This window comes from Balaenoptera physalus (assembly GCF_965194825.1).
Source record: "Balaenoptera physalus genome assembly, chromosome: 17".
Classification (NCBI taxonomy): domain Eukaryota; kingdom Metazoa; phylum Chordata; class Mammalia; order Artiodactyla; family Balaenopteridae; genus Balaenoptera; species Balaenoptera physalus.
In genome coordinates, this window is record NC_138895.1 from 2,127,366 (window position 1) to 2,148,818 (window position 21,453).

At 41.5% G+C, this 21,453-nt stretch overlaps 1 protein-coding gene across 6 annotated transcripts in view; it reads left to right on the plus strand.

Moving 5' to 3' along the window:
- SNTG1 (syntrophin gamma 1) overlaps window positions 1-21,453 on the plus strand; it is a 478,642-nt gene that overhangs the window by 412,545 nt on the left and 44,644 nt on the right. For 5 of the 6 annotated variants that reach the window (XM_082433011.1, XM_082433012.1, XM_082433013.1 and 2 more), the window contains 2 exons: window positions 7,614-7,730; window positions 8,968-9,039. In XM_082433011.1, the coding sequence (XP_082289137.1) occupies window positions 7,614-7,730; window positions 8,968-9,039 (189 nt within the window). The remainder of the gene's footprint in view (window positions 1-7,613; window positions 7,731-8,967; window positions 9,040-21,453) is intronic. The other variant, XM_082433010.1, reaches the window with a different exon arrangement.

Sequence of the window (21,453 nt, forward strand, 5' to 3'; positions counted from 1 at the left end):
GTGCTATGATAATTTTGCTTCAAGAATTTACCATTTGCTTCCATTTTATTCTTTATTAGAATATGTTGTTACATGGCATATTGTATCTTCTAAAGTACATCCCCCTCCCTTTTGCCCCCCCAAAAAAACTTTGGATACATATATAAAAAGAATTGTTAGGGACTTCCCTGGTGGTCCAGTGGTTAAGACTTCGCACTCCCTCTGCAGGGGGCACAAGTTCTATCCCTGGTCTGGAAACTAAGATCCCGCATGCTGCCTGGTGCAGCCAAAAAAAAAAAAATTATTATTAAATGTTGCCAATTCCAATCAAAATCTCAGCAAGGTATTGTGTGGATATTGACAAACTGCTTCTGAAGTTTCTATGAAGAAGCAAAAGACCCAGAATGGCCAACATAATACTGGAGATTAACTCATTCAGAGGACTAACACTCACTGACTTCAAATTTTACTTTGAAGCTACAGTGAACAAGGCAGTGTGGTACTGGTGAAAGAATAAACAAGTAGATCAATGGAGCAGAGTAGAGAGCCCAGAAATAGAACCACACATTTATAGTCAACTGATCTTTGGCAAAGGAGCAAAGGCAATACAGTGGAGAAAAGGTAGTCTTTTCAACAAATGGTGCTGGAACAACTGGACATCCACATGCAAAAAAAAAAAAAAAAAAAAAAAAAAGACCTAGACACAGACCTTACATCCTTCACAAAAATTAACTCTACATGGATCACAGACCCAAATGTAAAATGCAAAACCATAAAACCTCTAGAAGACAATATAGGAGAAAATCAAGATGACCTTGGATATGGTGATGACATTTTAGAGGCAGCACCGAAGGCAGGATCTGTGAAAGAAATCATTGCTAAACTGAACTTCATTAAAAGAAAAACCTTTGCTCTGCAAAAGGCACTATCAATAGGATGAGAAGACAAGCCACCGTTTGGGAGAAAATATTTGCAGAACACATATCTGATATAGGACTGTTATCCAAAATATACAAAGAACTTTTGAAATTCAACAATAAGAAAACAAACAACTTAACTTAAAAGTGGGCCAAAGACATTAATAGATACCTTACCAAAGAAGATACACAGATGGCAAGTAAACATATGAAAATATGGCCCCCATCAGATGTCATCAGGAAAATGCAAACTAAAACAACGAGATACCACTACACACCTATTACAATGGCCAGATCCAGAGCACTGACAGCACCGAACGCTGGTGAGGGTGTGGAGCAACAGGAACTCTCATCCACTGCTGGTGGGAATGCAAATGGTGCAGCCACTTTGGAAGACAGTTGGGTTGTGTCTTACAAAACTAAGTATACTTTTACCGTACATTTCAGTAATCACACTTCTTGGTATTTACCTAAATTAGTTGAAAACCTATGTCCACACAAAAAGCTGTACATTGCTGTGTACAGCACTTTTATCATGATGGCCCAAACTTGAAAGCAGCCAACTTGGTCTTCTGTGGGTGAAAGGATAAGTAACCTGTGGTACATCCAGACAGTGGGATGCTATTCAGTGATAAAATGAAATGAGCCATCCAGCCATGAAAGACATGGAAGAAACTTAGCTGTGTATCACTAAGTGAAGGAAGTCAATCTGAAAAAGCTACATACAGTTTGATTCTAACTATATGCCATTCTGGAAAAAGCAAAATTATGGAGAGAGTAAAAAGATCATTGGTTTCTAGGGGTTGAGTAGGGAGGGATGAAATGGCTGAGCACAAGGGTTTTAGGGCAATGAAATTATTCTGTATGATACCATAGTGGTAGATACATGTCCCTACACATTTGTTAACGCCTATAGAATGTACAACACCAAGAGCAAACCTTAACGTAAGCCATGGACTTTGGGCGATAATGTTTGTCTACGTAGGATCAGCAGTTGTAACCAGTGTGCCGTCCGGTGGGGGGACGCTGGTAGTGGGCGGAGGCGCACAGGCTGTCGGTGTCAGGGCAGGGGGTCTGCAGGAAGTCTCTGTCCCGGCCACTCAGTGAGGCTGGGAACCTAAAACTGCTCTAAAAAGTAAAGTCTATTTAAAACAAGAAAAAATAATGTACAATAAAATGATCAAAATTTAAAGAATAAAATGTTGCTGTGCAGCACAGGCTTCATGTATTGGGTGTGTTTTCACATGTAGCTTAAAAAAGTTTATGCAAATCAAAACCCGCAGTGAGATATCACCTTGCACTTGTTATAATGGCCAAAATCAAAAGATAAGAGATAAGTATTGATGAGGGTGTGGAGAACAGGGAACCCTCCTACACTGTTGGTGGGAATGTAAACAGGTGCAGCCACTATGGTAAACAGTATGGAGGTTCCTCAAAAAACTAAAAATAGAACTACCATATGATCCAGCAATGCCACATCTGGGTATATTTTCAAAGGAAATGAAAACAGGATCTTGAAGAGATATCTGCCCTCCCATATCACTGTGGTGTTATTTACAATAGCCAAGATATTGAAACAAACTGTTAATAGATGAATGGATAAAGGACATGCAAGTTTATATATATATAAATATATATATATACACACACACACACACACACACATATACATATATGGAATATTATTTAGCCATGAAAATGAAGGAAATCCTGCCATGGATGAAGCTTGAGGGCATTATGCTAAAAGAGAAAGATAAATAATGCACTGTATCACTTATATGTGGAATAAAAAAAATTAAAGTCAAGCTCATAGAAATATAGGGTAGAAAATGCTTTCCAGCAGCTGGGGGGGTGAAGGAAATGGGGAGAGATTGGTATAAGGGTGCAAATTTTCATGTATAAGATAAACAAGATCTGAGGACCTAAGGTATACACGGTGACTATGGTTGATAACACAGTATTGTATATTTAAAATTTGCTAAGAGATTAGAACTTAAATGTCCTCACCAAACATTATATATATATATATATGTGTGTGTGTGTGTGTGTATATACATATATATAAGTAAATATGCGAGTTGATGGATATCTTGATTAACTAGATGGGAAGCATTCTTTCACAATATATGTGTATATTAAATCACTTTAATATTTTACATTTTTTTAAAATCCCTTCCTAGCATGGGTATAGGGCTTTGGGGAACGTATAGGAAAGAATGGGTAAGGGTATGTTTGTTCACTTTGTAGTCTAATGACTCTATGAATGCTCATTCTTGGGCCTCCCCTGATACCCCCATTATTTTACAGCTCTTGTGACTGAGTGTGCCTGATCTCGTGTTCATTACTGAGTAAGTGGCATCAGTGTTGACTAAGAATTCTACAGGCTTTCCCCCTATGTCCAATGTCTGCCAGGGCTCCTTGAGGGTCAGTCAGAGCGCCTGCTTAGGAGCCCCTGGGCCCCATAATTCAACATCTGTTCAAACCGTGTGCCTTGGAGGGTAGTGGCCAGGATCTGCCGTTTCCACCCCGCTGCGGGGACTGTGTGGGATTCTCCCTTCCAGTGCCCCTTTTGTTTGGGGGTAGGCCATTAGGGTGCATTCTGCAGAATTGGAAGTTTTCTGGGTATCTTCCGCAACCCGAAAACATTTAATCTTCCTATGTAGTACACCCTGGCCCCGATACCGGCTGCGAGATGGAGAAAGTTGGCCTGTCAATGGGTCTCTAAATTATAACACCATTATTTTATTACCCAGATTCTATTTTTATTTCCTGGGAATTGTTAATGGGCTTTGCTGGTGACAGTTTGCAATTTGAATTTTTAAAATATTACTTGTCTTGGTTACTGAGTGTTTTTGGTGCATTCAAGTAGAATGCCTCATTCGCCTTGCCCTGGTCCTTATTTTACATTTTTATTTGTCAATTTATACCTCAATAAAGCTGAAAAAATAGGCAAGTCTTCGAAATATTTATCTGAAAAGTGTGTGATACATGGTTGGCAGTTCGCTTGTCATTTCATAGGTATAGGAAACTATTTTCTTTTAATTCTACTTGTTTCTAAAATATTCTATTTGAAATATCCTTGTGCCTATACTGCTCATTTGTTTCTTTTTTGAAAATAAGATTAAGTGATACAGTGTTTCTTTAGAGTTATTATTTGCTGTGACAAGTGTAGGATGAATTTTCTGAAAATGCATTATGTCTCCTCAACCATATAATCATTTCACAGGAGTCAAGGTAATGATGAGAAACAGCAAGTGCCTTTTGGTCTTTCTGCAGAACTGAGAACAACCCTTTTCCTTGGCATAGACAGTGATTAGGCCGATCTTTGGCCGGAGAACAAGCATGAAGAAATATCCCTTACAGATCCGATGATCCCATTTTTATTAGTTACATCTTCAGCTCATTCCTCCAAGCTATACTCAGCTCAAACTAATAAAATTGTATTTAAAGATAATTCTTGAAAAATATCAGTATATCATTCTCAATATTTCACCTTCCAGCAAATTATAGAGGTGGGAAGAGACAGCAAACTCACATTTCACAGTCTTAGGAAGCTCAAATATTCCCTTCTCATGATTATGTACACCACTTTAATCTCTTTTTTCCTCTTGCCAATGCAGAGAAGTCATAAACACAGAGAAACTGTAAGTTTTATCAAATTGAATTAAAATGAAAGACTGACTTAATTTAAAAATAATATAATGATTAAGTTGATATAATTCATAACTAAAATTTTAGATCATGGCAATGGCCCCAGAATGACAGGACGATTTAACCCTGTCGTTCGTTGGAAGACTTTCTTCCTATAAAACTCACAAAACTCTATTATTGAGTTTGTTATAAAACCGTTGTTAATAATACACAGTGTGTGCTATTTTAAAAATGGGATTTTATAAAATATAATACATGTATAGAAAGTTCATAAAACTTAGATGTACAGCTTGATTATTCAAAAGCCAAACCCCTGTGTAACCACAATCTGGGTCAAGAAAAGTGGGTTGTTTCCGGTTTAGATTCTGTCTCCCCCTCTGTATTCTTCCCCACGCACAACTGGCTTGCAGGCTGCTAGAGTAACTACTATCCTGACCGTTTGTCTTCTTTACTGAAGTACTTTTTATTCCAGCCAAGAATGCATTGCAAAACACAACTACAGTTAATCTTAATCAAATCATATATATATATATATATATATTTGATATAGGTTTTATATATATATATATATATATATATGGTTGTATATCTCCTTTCATTCAACACTGTGTTCTGTGAGGTTCACTTCTGTTGTTCCATGTAACTATAACGTACTCATTTTCCTTGCTGTATACTGCTCCTTTATGATATCACAATTTGTTACTATATTCATCTACAGAATGTATCGGAGGGTACATGGTTTATTTTAAGCCATTTGTACATGGCTGGGACTAAGAATAATGTTACAAGGAACATCCTTGCCATGTGCCTCAGGGCACAGGTATACACACTGGGTTGAGTTTATATTAGAAGTGAAGGATCAAAGCCTCACCAGCTGTCAGAAATGCATAATGGTTTAAAACTGTGATGGTTTCAGGTCTTACATTTAAGAATCTAATTCATTTTGAACTGATTTTTTATACTGTGTAAGATAAAGGTCCAATTTCATTCTTCTGCAGGTGGATATTAAGTTTTCCCAACACCATTTACTGAAGAGACTGTCCGTCCCCCATTGTGTGTTTTTGGCACCTTTGTCAAAGATCTGTGGACCATATATGCATGGGTTTAGTTCTGTATTTTCTATTCTGTTCCATTGGTCTACATCTGCTTATAGGCCAGTATCTTACTCCTTTGATTATTGCTATTTTGTAATACATTTTAAAATCAGCACATGCAATGCCTCTAGGTTGTTCTTCTTACTCAGTATTGATGTGGCTGTTCAGGGTCTTTCGTGGTACCCTGTGAATTTTAGGATGATCTTCCTACTTCTGTAAAGAGAGCCGTATGGATTTTGATAGGGATTGCATTGCATTGGTAGGTCACTTTGGATATTATGGATATCTTAAAATACTAATTCTTCCAGTTCATGAACACAGATGTCTTTCTATTTATCTGTATCTTTAATTCCCTTCGTTGATGCTTTATAATTTTCAGTGTACAAGTCTTTTACCTCTTTGGTTAAGTTTATTCCTAAGTGTTTTATCCTCTTGTTATTGTGAATGAGATTGTTTTCTTAATTTCATTCAAAGACTTGTGAATGAACTCCTTCAAATAAAGTTAAAAATAGCTAAAGGGAACAAAATTAAGGACCAATGTGCAAACCTAGATAGTAATGGAATAACTAAATTTAAAAAGAAATGAAAACAAGGAAAAACTTTGAATCACGTTTTAAAGCAGGTAAAATGTTCCCAAAGTTTAAAAATAGCATTTCTATGTTTTTTTCCATTTCATTACCTAGTGTGTTCCATATATTTGTCATAAAAGATCTTAGCAAATGTTTTGAATAATCTGCTCAGTATTGCGTTTCTTTGAGGATTAAATCTGCTTTTGAAGGAAAAAGAAAAAAAGCAATTGTTTCTGTACAATATGATAGCAAGATAGAGTAGACCATGCCTACTGGGTCTAGTGTCAATAGTCATTAATACCCACAAAGTTGTCTTTATGCTGCAAACAGGGACCAGTGCAACATGTTTATTTAACATTTTTGCTTCTTCCTGTCTAACTGCTATTTTTATTATCCAGATTATACAGCTGTCCCTTGGTACCTGCAGAGGACTGTTTCCAAAACCAAAACCTGCAGATGCTCAAGTGCCACAAACCCCTCTCCCACATCCGCGGGTTCCAATTTGCAAATTCAAACAACCGCAGATTGTGTACTGTGTTTACAATCCGCAGTTGGTTGAATCCGTCAGTGCGGAACCCTTAAATACTCAGGGCCGAACGTAATATATTAATTGTCACCATAAAATAAGACATTCACACTTTCTAAAGCAAAAGAATCTCAACCTAACTGTTGCTGAGGCAACAAACAGCACAATAGATACGTACATCTGCTTCCGAATAATTTTATATGTGATTCTGAGCTAATGGCAACACAACATTTAACTGCATTAACCTCCCTGTAATATTTCTCAGGTTGAGGACGACTTACGTGTACATAGGAAGGTGTTTTGTTGGGGGTTTTTCCCCCATGGAAAAGCAAACACAAAGTTAGACTAGTGATATACTAGAAGCCAAAATATTTCTCTTCTCTGAATATATTTGTCAGTTGAAAGAAAGCAGGGCCCAGGTGCTGTGCCTTTCAGACCTAATCCGTCAGTATAAATATAGATACATAACATTACCCTAAATTTGGGTTAGCCCTATATAAATCATGGAAAGAATAATAATTTTGCTGCGTATGAAATTCTAGGCTGGCTGTTGCTCTCATTTTATACACTGAAGTTTATGTTCCATGATAGTCTGTCTTTCATTCTTTCTCTTGAGAAATCAGTTATCAATGTAATTGTTGGTTCCGTGAAGGTAACATGTTTGTTTGTTGATAAACATTGATGGAAACATATTATAAAATCTTATGAGTGGTTCACACTCATTTATTGAAGGTAAATCTGGTTAATATACTTTTTGCATCATTTAAACTGATAATTTTATGAGAAAATTAAAATACCACAAAAGATACAAAAAAACCACATAAGCCACCTGAAATGAGGCTTTTTGGACCGGTAATCATGTTCCGTTTCCTTGCAGATTGTCTACATGGGCTGGTGTGAAACACGGGAACAAGACCCCCTCCAGGACCGCGTGTACTCGCCGACGTTCCTAGCCCTGAGGGGCTCGTGTCTTTATAAGTTTCTGGCACCTCCAGTAAGTGTTTCTGTTCAACATTCCTTATTTTCCCCATATTATCACAACAGGGTGACATCAGCTTAACAATAACAAGTGATATATTACCAATATATTTCGAAAATAAGATACAGAAAAAAATAGAAAACAGTCCAAATGCTTCTGAGAATTTCTTGCTAAAGATATATGTTCTGGCATTAAACATTGGCTTTAAAACCCTTGAAAAACCTAGAAGGCATTTCTGTTTCGACATTTATGACAGGCTGAATGTGTTTATCTACATGGCACCAGTCTGTCTAAGTCAAATCAGTGGTGTTTGTGCTAATCTGTTACATCCCATATCTCGTCATCAGGCTTCGTAATAAATATGTATGGCGATCTACCGCACCTAAGGTCTTGCTTTTGGAAACATGTCCATGGAAACACTTTACACAACAGTAGATTCTCAATGAATATTTATTGACTATAAATATTAAATGCCAGACCGCTCACTTACAGCTCTAATACTACATAGGGTCTTGGCATGATCAGGTTAGACTTGCTGTAATTTTGAGTATCTATATCTACACAAAGTTCAAATCACCTGGAAGACAGGGGAAAAAAACACAAATATTTATACCTTTTACATTATTCCTACTCCGAATAATTTCTTATGACTGGACAGACTAATACATGTTTCAGACACAAACAAGTGAAACAGCTTCACTGTGGTGTTTGGTGTTTCACGATGTTCAGAACATGGAGTGACTTCCTGATGTAAACTATAACTTTCTTAAAAATGAAAGCCAGCGTTGATATGGTATCTAGTATTCTTTGCATGTAACAGGTGGTAAATGGAGAAAAAACTATTACATGTGTGAAATATGAACACTTAGTAGTTTCCATTTACAGTTACCCAAAATATTGGCTGTATTCCCCATATAAAAAAATTAATCCCACCCCAAAAAAACAACACTTAGTATTTATGTAGAGAGAATGCACACACTACTTAAAACATATCAAGACACTGAGCAAAGGTAAGTTGTTGTTTATAATATAAAACATGTGCTGAAAGAGGAAGAGAAATGGTGTGAAACTTAGGAGAAAGGAAACAGAAACATTGTTGAAGGTCAAGGACGTCTAGGAGGAGAACCTCACAGCTTAGAGACGGCCTAGTGCACGTGTGAAGCTTCATGTGTGCACCATAGCGTATAATAAAGAGAAAAGCAGGGGCCATCTTTCTAAAACAAATGATGTATTAGTTTCTCATCTTTTCAAGGTGACCACGTGGGACTGGACCCGAGCAGAGAAAACGTTTTCAGTTTACGAGATTATGTGCAAGGTTCTCAAGGTAGGACCAGCAAGCAGTGATGATCGTAATGGCTTTTCCTCGGCCAGGAGGGGTTCTGGGCTAATAGGTAGTTCATGAAAACGAGTGATGCGTGGATATGAAGGAAAATACAAGGTAAAGACAAAGAAAAGAAAAACACGTAAGAGAAAAGGTAGAGTGAAGAGAAATGCTCGGCTTCGATAATTCTGAAGCAGATTCTGAGGTTCTTCCATCTGTGGGGGCAGTGGAAACAGGAGGAAGCTTGTCAGGGGTCCTTTGAGGACGAAGTAGAAGGTCAACTGGAAATAGTCTGAGTTTAAACCTCAATTATTACCATAGTCTTATTTGCTGTGTAAAATACAGGAGAGAAAGATTTGGATAAGACTTGGAATTAGAAAATACAGAAAATATAAAGGTATATGCAAAGAAAGATATGTTTAAAATATGTTTAAATCTCATGGTTAGGTTGTCTCTCTGGGTGTGGAAACGAATATATAATTGTCATAAATCAATTAAATTTCTGTGCTGTACACAGGATTGTTGCAATGGAAAGTCATTGAGAATTCTGTAAAATTCCAAACAGTTTTTGTGGCCATTTTTAAGAATCAAAATGGGAATGATTTATAAAACCTAAATAATAATCTCGTTCCTTTCCAATCTGGGGTCTGTAGGGTTGGAAGTACTACAGATTGATATTAAATCCTAGTTAAGATTGACCTCATTTGTGTAACCAAGGAGAACTAAGTTCCTTGTGTTTTACGTCAGTTATTTCTCTTCCAGTTAGAGAATCAGTGGAGTAGAAAATGCTGGAACATTTACAGCATAATGAATAGAATCAGAAGTGTCTGAAGGCAGAGAGACAAAGAAAATATGATTACCTCCAAAGTGTTCGTAATTTTTTCTTCCATCCAGAAGAATCCTAGATTAAAGCTGACATTCACAAGAGCACAAGAGCTAAATAAAAACAGAGGTCATTGCTTGCCCCTCGCTGTGGATGCTTTTGGTTCTATTGTGGGACTAACGGTGGTGGAAAAACTCTGATACCCTTGAGTTTATTGTCAGCAAAGCAGTTCTGGCAACTCCTAAAAGATGTGCCAGCATCTGAAGAAAAGGAGATCGTACCCAGCTCCAAAGTAACTACCAAAATAGCTAATGAGATAGCTTTCTAATGGAATTTTATTTTTTTACCAAAAAGAGAACTAGTGAAATTTAAAAAAAAGAATGAAAGAGATAAAGGAAAAAAGGAAGGAAGGGAGGAAGGGAGGGAGAGAAAGAAAAGATAAAGAAAGAAACCCAGAAATTAACTACCCTAACAGTTTATTTGTCCACACCCTATCCATACATTAATAGAACTTTTTCATAATAGTAATCCAGGCTGCAGTTCTATATTGTTGTTTAGTCTTAAATTATTTCCAAGTAGCTACCTGGTCTTTATTTGGAACTTTCAAAAATAATGCAGTCTATAAGGACAAGTTTAAAGGAGAGACTAAGAATTATGCCCGGCTCCGTATCAACACTCATTATTTTATTTCTCCTTTTTAAAATTATTTGTGCAAAGTTAGAATTTGGTTTGAATCTGCCTTTTCATATAATATGACTTGAGATTTTTATGTCAGTTAATATTCTTCAAAAAATATGACATTGTTTTATTTTATCTATCTCATCATTTGGCCACATTTTTTGGCCAGTACCTGAGTTTTGCCATTTAGATACCTCCGCATTTGTTCTATCACACATATCACAACCGTCATTCTTTGATTTATTTAACAGATAATTGTTGAGTGTTGCTACTTACCAGGTTATCGGCTAAGCACTGAATAGCTGGAGACAAACGCAGAAAAAGCCCTGCTTTCATTGACCTTACATTTTTCTTAGGGTGACACACATGTTTGGTTAAAGAGGCAAAAAAAAAACAAACAAAAAAAAACCCAGCCAAGAATTGATCTTTGCCCACAAACTTTTGTTAACTTCCAAAGTATTTCCTTTAATCTAAATTCTGAATTTTGGACATCCTGGGTGGAAATATCCTGATATGGTCAAGAGGCTAGGTTTATGAATCTAAATTGTCTCTAGAAGAGCCATAATAATTTATACTGCTATCGTGAGTATCCGAAAGTGCCCACGTATTAGCAGTCTGCCCAGAGTAAAATCAAACAGCCCGTCTCATTGGTCTTCCCACATAAAATTTGCTATAAGCCTATTAGTTGCTTTGGGAAAACTTTTACCTAGGTTATGAGGCCTGGAGATATTTTCAGACACTGATTAATGTACGTCTGCTGTCCCTTGCATGTATATAGGAAAGCTCTCTTCGTGAGGGCAGCGGGCACGTTCCATGCTTCCTGGATTTACACTTGACGTACAGCGTTATCGGTTGAGGATTGTCTTTCACAAAGGGAAACTTCACGTAGCACAGGAACAGAGGCATGGACGTAAGGCTCCGTGCGAAATGGGTTCTTTTCCTGCATGCAGATCGGTGCCTGGAGGAGGGCTGGCTTCCCAAGGAGCCCAGACTCCGATGGTTGGGTCTGGGGAGCGAGTCGAAGGGGCACCTTCTGTAACCCAGTCACCCGTCCCACCACGTAACAGTCCTGTGCAGCTGGGCGAGGGGCAGGCCTCTCTCTCCAGAAAGGGGTCCCTCACATAAGGCACATTTCAGTGATCTGGACCACGGAACATCTGGCCTCCGACCACTAATCAGGAAAACCCACTCTCTTCTGACCCAAAGCTACACCCATAACAACAAGAATGAAGCAGTAATAGTTACCCGGAATATATAGTTCACGTGCAGTGCCAGGTATTGTTCTAAGTGCTTATATAATAATATATTTAATCTTTACTACACCACTGTGAGGCAGTTCCTATTATTCCCATTTTACAGATATGGAAACAGAGGCAAAGAATGTTTAAATAAATAACTCAAGGTCACACAGCTGGTAAAGTTCAGATCTAAAGATGTGAATCTTGCAGGCTGTCTCAAAAATCTGTGCCCATCAACGTTGTACTCTGGCTTCTTTATCTCTCGGTATAAGTGTTGATAAATAGGAAAGAAATGCGAATGGGAAAGCCAGCCCGGCACCAAGGGGGAGAGCAAGGGTTCAGAATAAAGAACGTGGCAGTAAATGGCGACTCTCACTTCCATGTGTTGCCCTTTGCCGATGTGTCAGGCTCTGTGGACTTGTCGACCTCTTCATCTGTTCAGTGGGGCGAAGAAAGCACAGGTTGTTGTGAAGATTTAGCAGTTCGTTCATTGGTTTGTGAATGCGTTTTTATTTATTAATTCATTTATCAAATATTCGTTGAGTATCATTCATGTGCCGATCGCCCCACGGGGTACCAGGGATTCAGCACAACTGTACAGGGGCCTGAGCTCACAGAAAGCCCAGCTGATGAGGGGGTTTAGAAGGTCATTTGGAGGGAGGAGGCCCTAAACAGACTGAAACGTAGACGATCATGAAGGACTCAGCTGGGGAGGATGCGTGTGGGGAGGGTTAGGAGTGCGGCGAGCGGGCGGGGAGGGGGCACCCCAGGCTCGGCGGGGCATGTGCGAGCGCGCCCAGGCGTGCAAGCAGTGTGTGCCCTCCGCCGCAACTGAAAATGCTCAGCACCGCGGGGACGTGCTCGGGTAGGAGGTTTGCGCTGGCGTTCGGGTGGGAAGACGAGAATCAGGACTGTGAGCCTTACCTGAGGGACGAAGGAGCGGCCCGGCAGGAGGGCGAGCGCGAGCGGAGGCAGAGCCGGCCGTCCTGTCTCCACGAGAGATGGGCCGGGCTCCGCGGAGGAGGCGGCCCCAGGGCTGCGGCGGAGACCCGGGCCGAGAGGACCCGTCCCAGGAAGGGTCGGCGGCGGAAGATGTCACAGAGGAGACGTTCCGGTCGGTCGCCGTGACCCTCGGGTCAGCCACGTGCCACGTGACGGGTGGCGGGAGGGTCGGGCGGCGGAAGATGTCACAGAGGAGACGTTCCGGCCGGTCGCCGTGACCCTCGGGTCAGCCACGTGCCGCGTGGCGGGGGGCGGGAGGGTCGGCGGCGGAAGATGTCACAGAGGAGACGTTCCGGTCGGTCGCCGTGACCCTCGGGTCAGCCACGTGCCACGTGACGGGTGGCGGGAGGGTCGGGCGGCGGAAGATGTCACAGAGGAGACGTTCCGGCCGGTCGCCGTGACCCTCGGGTCAGCCACGTGCCGCGTGGCGGGGGGCGGGAGGGTCGGCGGCGGAAGATGTCACAGAGGAGACGTTCCGGTCGGTCGCCGTGACCCTCGGGTCAGCCACGTGCCGCGGGGGCAGCCCCCGCCCCCTGCTCGTGCCCGTCTGCCTCTTTCTGCAGAGCCACTGCCCGAGCTCGGACCCTAAGCCGGCGGGGCAGCCGGACGGAGCCGGAGGAAGACACCGCGTCTCGCAGTCTGGACCTCAGAAAAGCCTTTAATTCTGCCTCGCACTCACGCTGTAGTGTTTCCTTGGGGCGTCCTCTGGCCTAATCCAGCAGGACGGAGGTTAAAGCTCCTTCCTTTCCCGCAACGTCAACACACACTTCGGCTCCCCGGGGGTGACCCTACCGCCTCCTTACGAGGTCCTCCGCCTGCGGGGTTACCTGGGCAACTTACCCTCGGGTATGGGTGCCCTGCCCTGACGGCCATCCCCGCTCTTACCTAAGGCCGACCGCTCCCCGGCAGTAGATCTCATCCCCTCTGCGCCCCGGGCACCCCGGCGTTTCCACCCTGACGCCCCCGAGGCGCACGTGCTCCCTGACCTCGGCCCTGAGCTCTGAGCGTTCAACAGTGTGCACATCTGACTACTGACGTGTCCAGTAGAAATCGCAGATGTGACGTGTCTCAGACTTAGGACTGGACAATCGGCGGGGAACCCAAACAGTACGGAGATTAGAGAAAAATGGAAAAAACCGAAAACTAGGATTCTGTTGTTTTTTGCAGAACCAGGAAGAAGGAGGGGCGGTCAGCAGATGTTTTCTAGAAAGTGGCAAAGCCAGTGGCCTAGACAATGAACTGAGGCCACACTCAGGCCGCACTGGACACACTTCACCATAAAGGCCCTCGGGTATGGGTGTCAGTCCCCAGGGGTGTCCAGATGTCATGGCACCTGTCACTCAGTTTGGGGGCCTCGCTAATAAAAAGATTGCAGAAGTAGGAATATAAAATTAGTCACAAAAGTGAACATTTAGAATGAGGAAAACCACGAGTAACTGGGCCGGTGTCACCTGCCCCCGGAGGACACCCCCGTGTCCCTGTGACCTGGATCTCATCCTACAGCTGGACTTAGGGATTCAAGTCCAGTGGTCAGATTCTTCCTGGTGAGAGAAGGACAGGCCCTACCCGCGTGAAGTGGAAGCAGTTACAATAGTAATTGTCCTGCCAACCATCACACGAGGAGACACACGGGGAGCAGTGGAGACTGACGTCATTCAGAGTGGTTGAATCGTGTGCTGATGTTTGCAGAAACGCTTGTCTTTCAGGTTCTGAAAGGGAGACCATCTTAGTAAAAAAGATGTGTCTCTGCATTTTCCGAACATATTTGTAGCCCTTTTCATTTTTTAAATAACAGTTTTTCTTAAAAGGTTTATTGATTGTTTTACATTTTATACATCATTTTAAAATGATTCCAGTTCTTGGTTTTTTAATGTATTGCTTTAAAATGTGTAATCACTTCCTAAAATCCAAGCTTCTTAAAATATGTTTTAATTTTTTTCCTCCAACAATAGAATTAATTTCCCTGATTTTTTTAGAGTCTTCACCGACTGTAAACTCGAGGAGTCTTGCTGCTCTAGGTGAGGACCTAGGTTCCCCTGACTGAGCTCGGTCTGTTGGAAACCCCAGAGGCAGATCAAAGCAAAAGTGCCTTTGTCCAGAACACCCAGCCCCCTATTCACAGCCTGCTTCCTTTCTTAATGAAATACAGTGATCATCATTGATTAAAATGTGATTTTATCTTTTATTTTTGTTATCTTAATAACATTTTCTTGGATTTATTAATATGCTAGCACATACCCACTCTTCTGTTAGCGCTCCATAAATGAACAACTGTTACATAAAGTACTTATTTCTGTTTTTCCAAAACATCTTTCAAGTCCCAGAGTGCTAATTACTTATATCTCATTTTTAAAAATTTGTTTTATTGACCTATTTACACTCTTGAAAGCTCAAAGGCATCATTACTTTTCTTTTCATTCTGGAAGGTCTCACCATTTCCCTTTGTCCTTATATAGTGACACACACATCCGTATCATTCTTACATTATTATTTTTTCCTTAAGTTATACCATTTGCATTACATTTTCTATGTCAGATGTGAACAAAACACTGATTTGTCAAATGTTTTAAATAATTGTACATGATTTCTGTGACTGATCTGATTCCTCAAATGTTTGTTTGTCCTTTTAGTTATAAAAAGTACAGCCTTAGAGTGTTTTCATGAAGCTTCCAAAGCAATTCAAGGTCCTTATTTCAACCAAACAAGTATCTCTTAGGAAAAGGATGTGGTAATAAAAGGATTCAGTCACTTCTTCTCATGAAGGACTTAATGCACAGAAGATATTTAATCTTGCTTTCCAGATAAACCAAAATCCTCTCTCTGTCTTTCTTGATATCTAATTGTTTAGGGGGCGTTCCTTCCCCATGTAAGTGGGTCTAAGAGCAAGATATTTATGAATTATTACAACTTCATGTTGCAGAATTCCCTTCCCCTTCATTCTGAGTTAGAAGCACAGCCTGACTATCATTCTGAAAATAAGCACTGGGGAGCAATGCTTTTTAAAATCCTAATATTTTAATATACTCCAGTAATTTTAATAAAATATGACAGTATAACTATGTTAGGAGAACCTTCCTAGCATATTCTAAATAAAAATTTATATAACATAAAATATGAATTGAATATTTTTGAAGCATTTAAAATAAGTGACAACTTATCTCTATATGAATTTTCTGGTTAGTAAAATTTTGTGTGGGCAGTTAGTAGAACATAGCCTTTGAATAGGAGAAAGCTAGAAAATTACTTTTCTTGCCCAAATCAATTTGGTGCCAATCTCAAGGATTCATCCCTTAAGAAGAGGATTACTTGTAATCCTCTACTCAGTTTAAATTCCTTCCTTAAGGTCTATTGTAAGTTTTTCCATAATCTTTTTAGACTTAATACTTTGGATTTTGTTTACAGAAAGTTTCTGCCTTGCACATTTCCTATTGTATGAAATCTTAAAACTGTTGGACCTTCCAAAAGCTTATATTACTGTTTTTAAAAGTGAAAATACAGTTTTAATACTGAAGATGTGGTACATATATACAATGGAATATTACTCAGCCATAAAAAGAAACGAAATTGGGTCATTTGTAGAGACGTGGATGGATCTAGAGACTGTCATACAGAGTGAAGTAAGTCAGAAACAGACAAACAAATATCATATATTAACGCATATATGTGGAACCTAGAAAAATGGTACAGATAAACCGGTTTGCAGAGCAGAAATAGAGACACGGATGTAGAGAACAAACGTATGGAGACCAAGGGGGGAAAGTGGCGGGGGGGTGGTGGTGGGATGAATTGGGAGATTGGGATTGACATGTATACACTGATGTGTATAAAATAGATAACTAATGAGAACCTGCTGTATAAAAAAATAAATAAAATTTTAAAAAACTGAAGGAAACCAGATGTCAGACCCTTGAAGAAAAGTACTTATTTTATTTTGTTTTTTGGCTGCATTGGGTCTTTGTTGCGGTGCGCGGACTTCTCATTGCGGTGGCCTCTCTTGTTGCAGAGCATGGGCTCTAGGCTCACAGGCTTCATTAGTTGTGGTGCGTGGGCTCAGTAGTTGTGGCTCGCGGGCTCTAGAGCGCAGACTCAGTAGTTGTGGTGCACGGGCTTAGTTGCTCCGCGGCATGTGGGATCTTCCCGGACCAGGGCTCAAACCCGTGTCCCCTGCATTGGCAGGCAGATTCTTAACGACTGCGCCACCAGCGAAGTCTCTTTTTTTTTTTTTTAATGATGCAGTGGCATAGAGAGTTTGCAGTACCAGTTTTCAATCACATCACTTCGTTTTTATTAATAATAACTATACTTTTGCTGTTACACATTACTTTATCAAGAAAAATATTGTTCTTGGTATTTTGCTAGTTGTTTCTTTAGAATGCCATCAACTTCTGTGGCTGATAGTGTTTCTTATAGGCTGCCCGCCTCGTGTTGCTTATCCTTTGCATATTTTAAAGAGTTGAATAGATCAGGCCTGTTGCTCACCATCCCAAAGAGTGAAGATTAGAGGAACTCTAGGTGACAACTATCCGAGTGCTGTGCAGAAGTTGCACATAAGGATCCCACTTTCTGGAACCGCGCTGCTCCGTCCTACCAGCTTGTCATGGTTACACTGAGTGTGTCAAGACCCACTGTTAGAGATGGACTTTGGAGCGGGTTAAGTTTTCTCGTTGTTTAATACATACACGAACCTGATTTATTAAATTTAACTTATGTGATTAGATTTCATTACCTGTTTTTTCCGCTTTCAGTTTGGCAGCTTTAAAATTGTTATATCTCATCTGTAAGGAAAAGAGTCTCTCTGGCTCTGAAATATCCAAAATATTTTCAATTAACATATATTTTTCTAAATAACAAAATTAGAACAGTTAAATTTTACATTTGGGATTACATCTATCAATCAGTTGGATCTTGTCAAAATCAACTGTGTTCCTAATTTAAAAAAAACTATTTATTGAGAAAATTCTTCATCGAGTTTCAATTTGTTGTGGCCAACAAAATATTGGGAGGGAAATAATGCACTCCTGTGATATGTTTTCTTTTCCGAGGATATATGTAGCTATAGTTACAGGGGTGAGTGTGTGTGTGTGTGTGTGTGTTTGGGTGTGGGTGTGGTTTTGTGATTTGGAAATATTGGTTATGATGTTTCGGAAGTAATAGCCTTTTGATATATTTTTGTTTTATCAAAACATGGAATAAAGTTCAGTTTTGCTTTAGAGTTACTGTGGTCATTCTCTTCCTGTATCATTGTTCGTTCGGAAGAGCAAATGTACTTAATAGGAACGAAGACAATTCTTAGCAATAGATTTATGGTTACTCTTATCCCATTAGATAATTTTACTACGTTCTTCTTTGTTTCCCTACAGTGTGTTTGTACTTCAGCCATCCGTCACGTACTGCATGTTTCTGTTCAGTTTCTAAATACCATACTAACGTGATTACCAGGTTAGTGGGTTGAGACAAAGAGCACGCGCGTGTGTACAGTATGAATCGGCAGCAGGTTGCCTGGGCTTGACTTCTGGTCCCAGTAATTCCCAGCAATAAATCACTGATAAATTACTTAGCTATCTTTATTTCAGAATTCTCACCATTATGTCAGGAATTATAATTATAGCTCCCTTCTGGGTTGTTGGTATGAAGAAGTAAGCTAAGAAAGGGCACTTCATAAGCACTGGGTAAATGTTAGGGATTTCTGTCTCTGAATTGCTCTTGAAATGTGTGTCACCCTAAAGTGGCATCGGTCATGTCCTCCAAGGCGGTTCTTCTACTTTTATCCCATTTCCTGAATGATATGACCTTCTGGCAAATGTAAAGGGCTAGATGTGTTTTACCTTAGTCCAAATAAGTATTGAATGATGTGTCCCTTCCGTCCCTGGAATCAGAGGACAGTCTTTTGAGCAAGCGCTGGAAATGAAGTGACTGGACCCACGTCTCTGGGGTGAGATCACTGTGACTCTTCAAGGTCACCTTTCCCTGGTGTGGTATCAGCTCTGTGACAACCACACACATCACAGAAAGAGAACTCAGGCCCCAGAGACCAGAGACAAGGCTATCATTCAGTGGCAGATCTTTCTGGTACCACGTCCCAAGTGGAAGCCACGCACGGACGCCTCCGTCCCGGCGGTGGGAGCCTCTGTGGAGTCATTCCCGGGACCTCTTGTTGCACAGCCAGCAGCAGAGGTGGGAACACAAGCCTGGCTGGTTGACCCCCTGCTGCTGCTCTTTCTCCACTGTCCTCCATTAGGGAACTTTCTTTGAGCACATAATCGACTCCATCATTGAAATTCCTACAACTCACCCATCCACCCGCTTAGCTGTGCGCCAGAGGGAGGAGGGGGCAGGCGTACACGCCGCTTCTGCAGAAGGGGTGCTTGTGTAACAGGCAATTTCATCTTAAAGACTTGCTTAATCTGGGTCTTCCCTGGTGGCGCAGTGGTTAAGAATCCACCTGCCAATGCAGGGGACATGGGTTCGAGCCCTGGTCCGGGAAGAGCCCACACGCTGCGGAGCAACTAAGCCCGTGTGCCACAACTACTGAGCCTGCGCTCTAGAGCCCACGAGCCACAACTACTGAGCCCACGTGCCACAACTACTGAGCCTGCGCATCCGGAGCCCGTGCTCCGCAACAAGAGAAGCCACCACAGTGAGAAGCCCGCACACCGCAACGAAGAGTAGCCCCCGCTCGCTGCAACTAGAGAAAGCCCGCGCGCAGCAACAAAGACCCAATGCAGCCAAAAATAAATAAATAAATAAAATAAAATAAATTAAAAAAAAAAAAAAGACTTGCTTAATCTACCGATTCAAGCAGTATGAACCCAACAGTCTTCTCCTGATGTGCTCACGTAGAATTTGCACATCATGTCAGGGATCCTGGTATAACCAGCTCTTAATGGGCTTGGGCTTCTTGACTTGGGGACAAAAGGCTGGTGAACGAAGGCTGGTGAACACACAGTGTAAAATTACGTGATTGTGTTCCAAGCCCGGCAAAGAGACTCAGTTTTCTCACCGGACTGTGAGGTGTTGTCCTCACGAAGCTCCAGCTGCAGCCCCTCTCTCTGCTGGGCGAGGCTCGAGGCCCACGCGCCCTGGAAGGTGAGGGAGAGCAGGCAGAGGGGGACGCGGGCAGAGGACGGCAGTCGCTCTGTCCACCACTTCCGCCCACGCCCCCCAGCCCCCCGCTCGGGCTTGTCTCCCTTTGTTCACCAGCCTCCCGTTTGACCTCTGGTCCTCGCGGCAGCACCCCGGGCCCTGGTCACACGGAAGCAAAGGCTGCAACACAGCAGGGAGACTGAAGGCGCGTGCTCACAGCTCCGCCCGGCTCGGTCCCCCCGACAGCGGGTGCCCCGCAGTGGAGAGACCTCCCATCTGCACTGGGTTTCCATCCAAAGGACCCTAAGGTCAGGACATGCACACACAATATGATAAAATTCAACACATATTTAAACTTCATTCTGTTTGGTTTATCTTCTCCCCTATACTGCTGTTTTTCTGGGGAAGTGCTTTCAAATACACAGAAGTCATAGCTAGCCACCTAAACAAAAGATAAATTGACACAGAATGTATTTATTAATTGATCTGATAATTTGGGAGCTAATACAATATATGCTGCATAATAGATCACTTGTAACGCGTAAACTAAGATTTCATCAAATTTGACTGCAGAAATTAAACTTATTTGGGACAGAAGAGTACCTGTATGCCTTGTATTTATGTAAAATCAGAGTTAGAAACGTCCCGTGATTGTATTTTATTTGTGTTGAAACGTAAAGTGAGTCAATGAACATTGTAAAGCATATAGGTTTTTTGAAGTCAGTAATGGAAAAGAATTACATACAAAAGGAGAGAGTGGTATTTTCATTCCAGCTATAAGTGATGGCTCTGAGTTGTACCGTGCTCAATTATTTTTATAATGTCTATTTTCCAACAGTGTTATGTATATTAAAGCGTATTTCATTAGGGTATATATGTGTGTATGTATGCAGCATTTTATATAGTTTTAAATTATTCATTGTTATATATACTTATGTATACCACATAACCTATTTTCTATTCAACAGAAATGTATAAAAATGACAATACTCTTATTTTTGTATGCAGGAAAGGAAATTTATTCTTGAAATATGTTTTGGTGGTTGTACTACTAGGTAGAAAAAGGGACGAGGACCCAAAGGGACTCAGAAGGATCCAGTACAGCTAACGGTCCCTCCTGGAACCGCACTTTCTTCCCAATCAATCGCCAGTCGCATTGCTTTCGATGCCATTTATACACCAGTAACTGTGAAGCTATTCAGAGCTCTCCCCTGCATCCCACCTGATGTCTTTATTGCCAGCTGGACGCCCCATGTGGACGTCTGACCCACATCTCCCAGGGAACGTGCCCCCGCTCCAGACAGCCCCTCGCTGGCGGCCTGACCCACCTGCCATTCACGTCCAAGAACTCAGGCGCCGACCTCCAGTCTGTCTCTCGCACCTGGCACCTCAGCAGACGCGTCCCACCCGTCTCCACGACGCCATCACCCTGACGCCTCCCTGCGTGAGTCTTGCCGTTTCTCACCCATCTTCCTGCCTTAAAACCTGCCCCCGTTAGCGTTCAGTTCGAAGCGAAGCAAGATCCGAAGTTTTCAGGCGCCTGCAGGGGACCGTGGCCTGGACCACCTCACCCGCCCGGCCCCCCACCCTCTG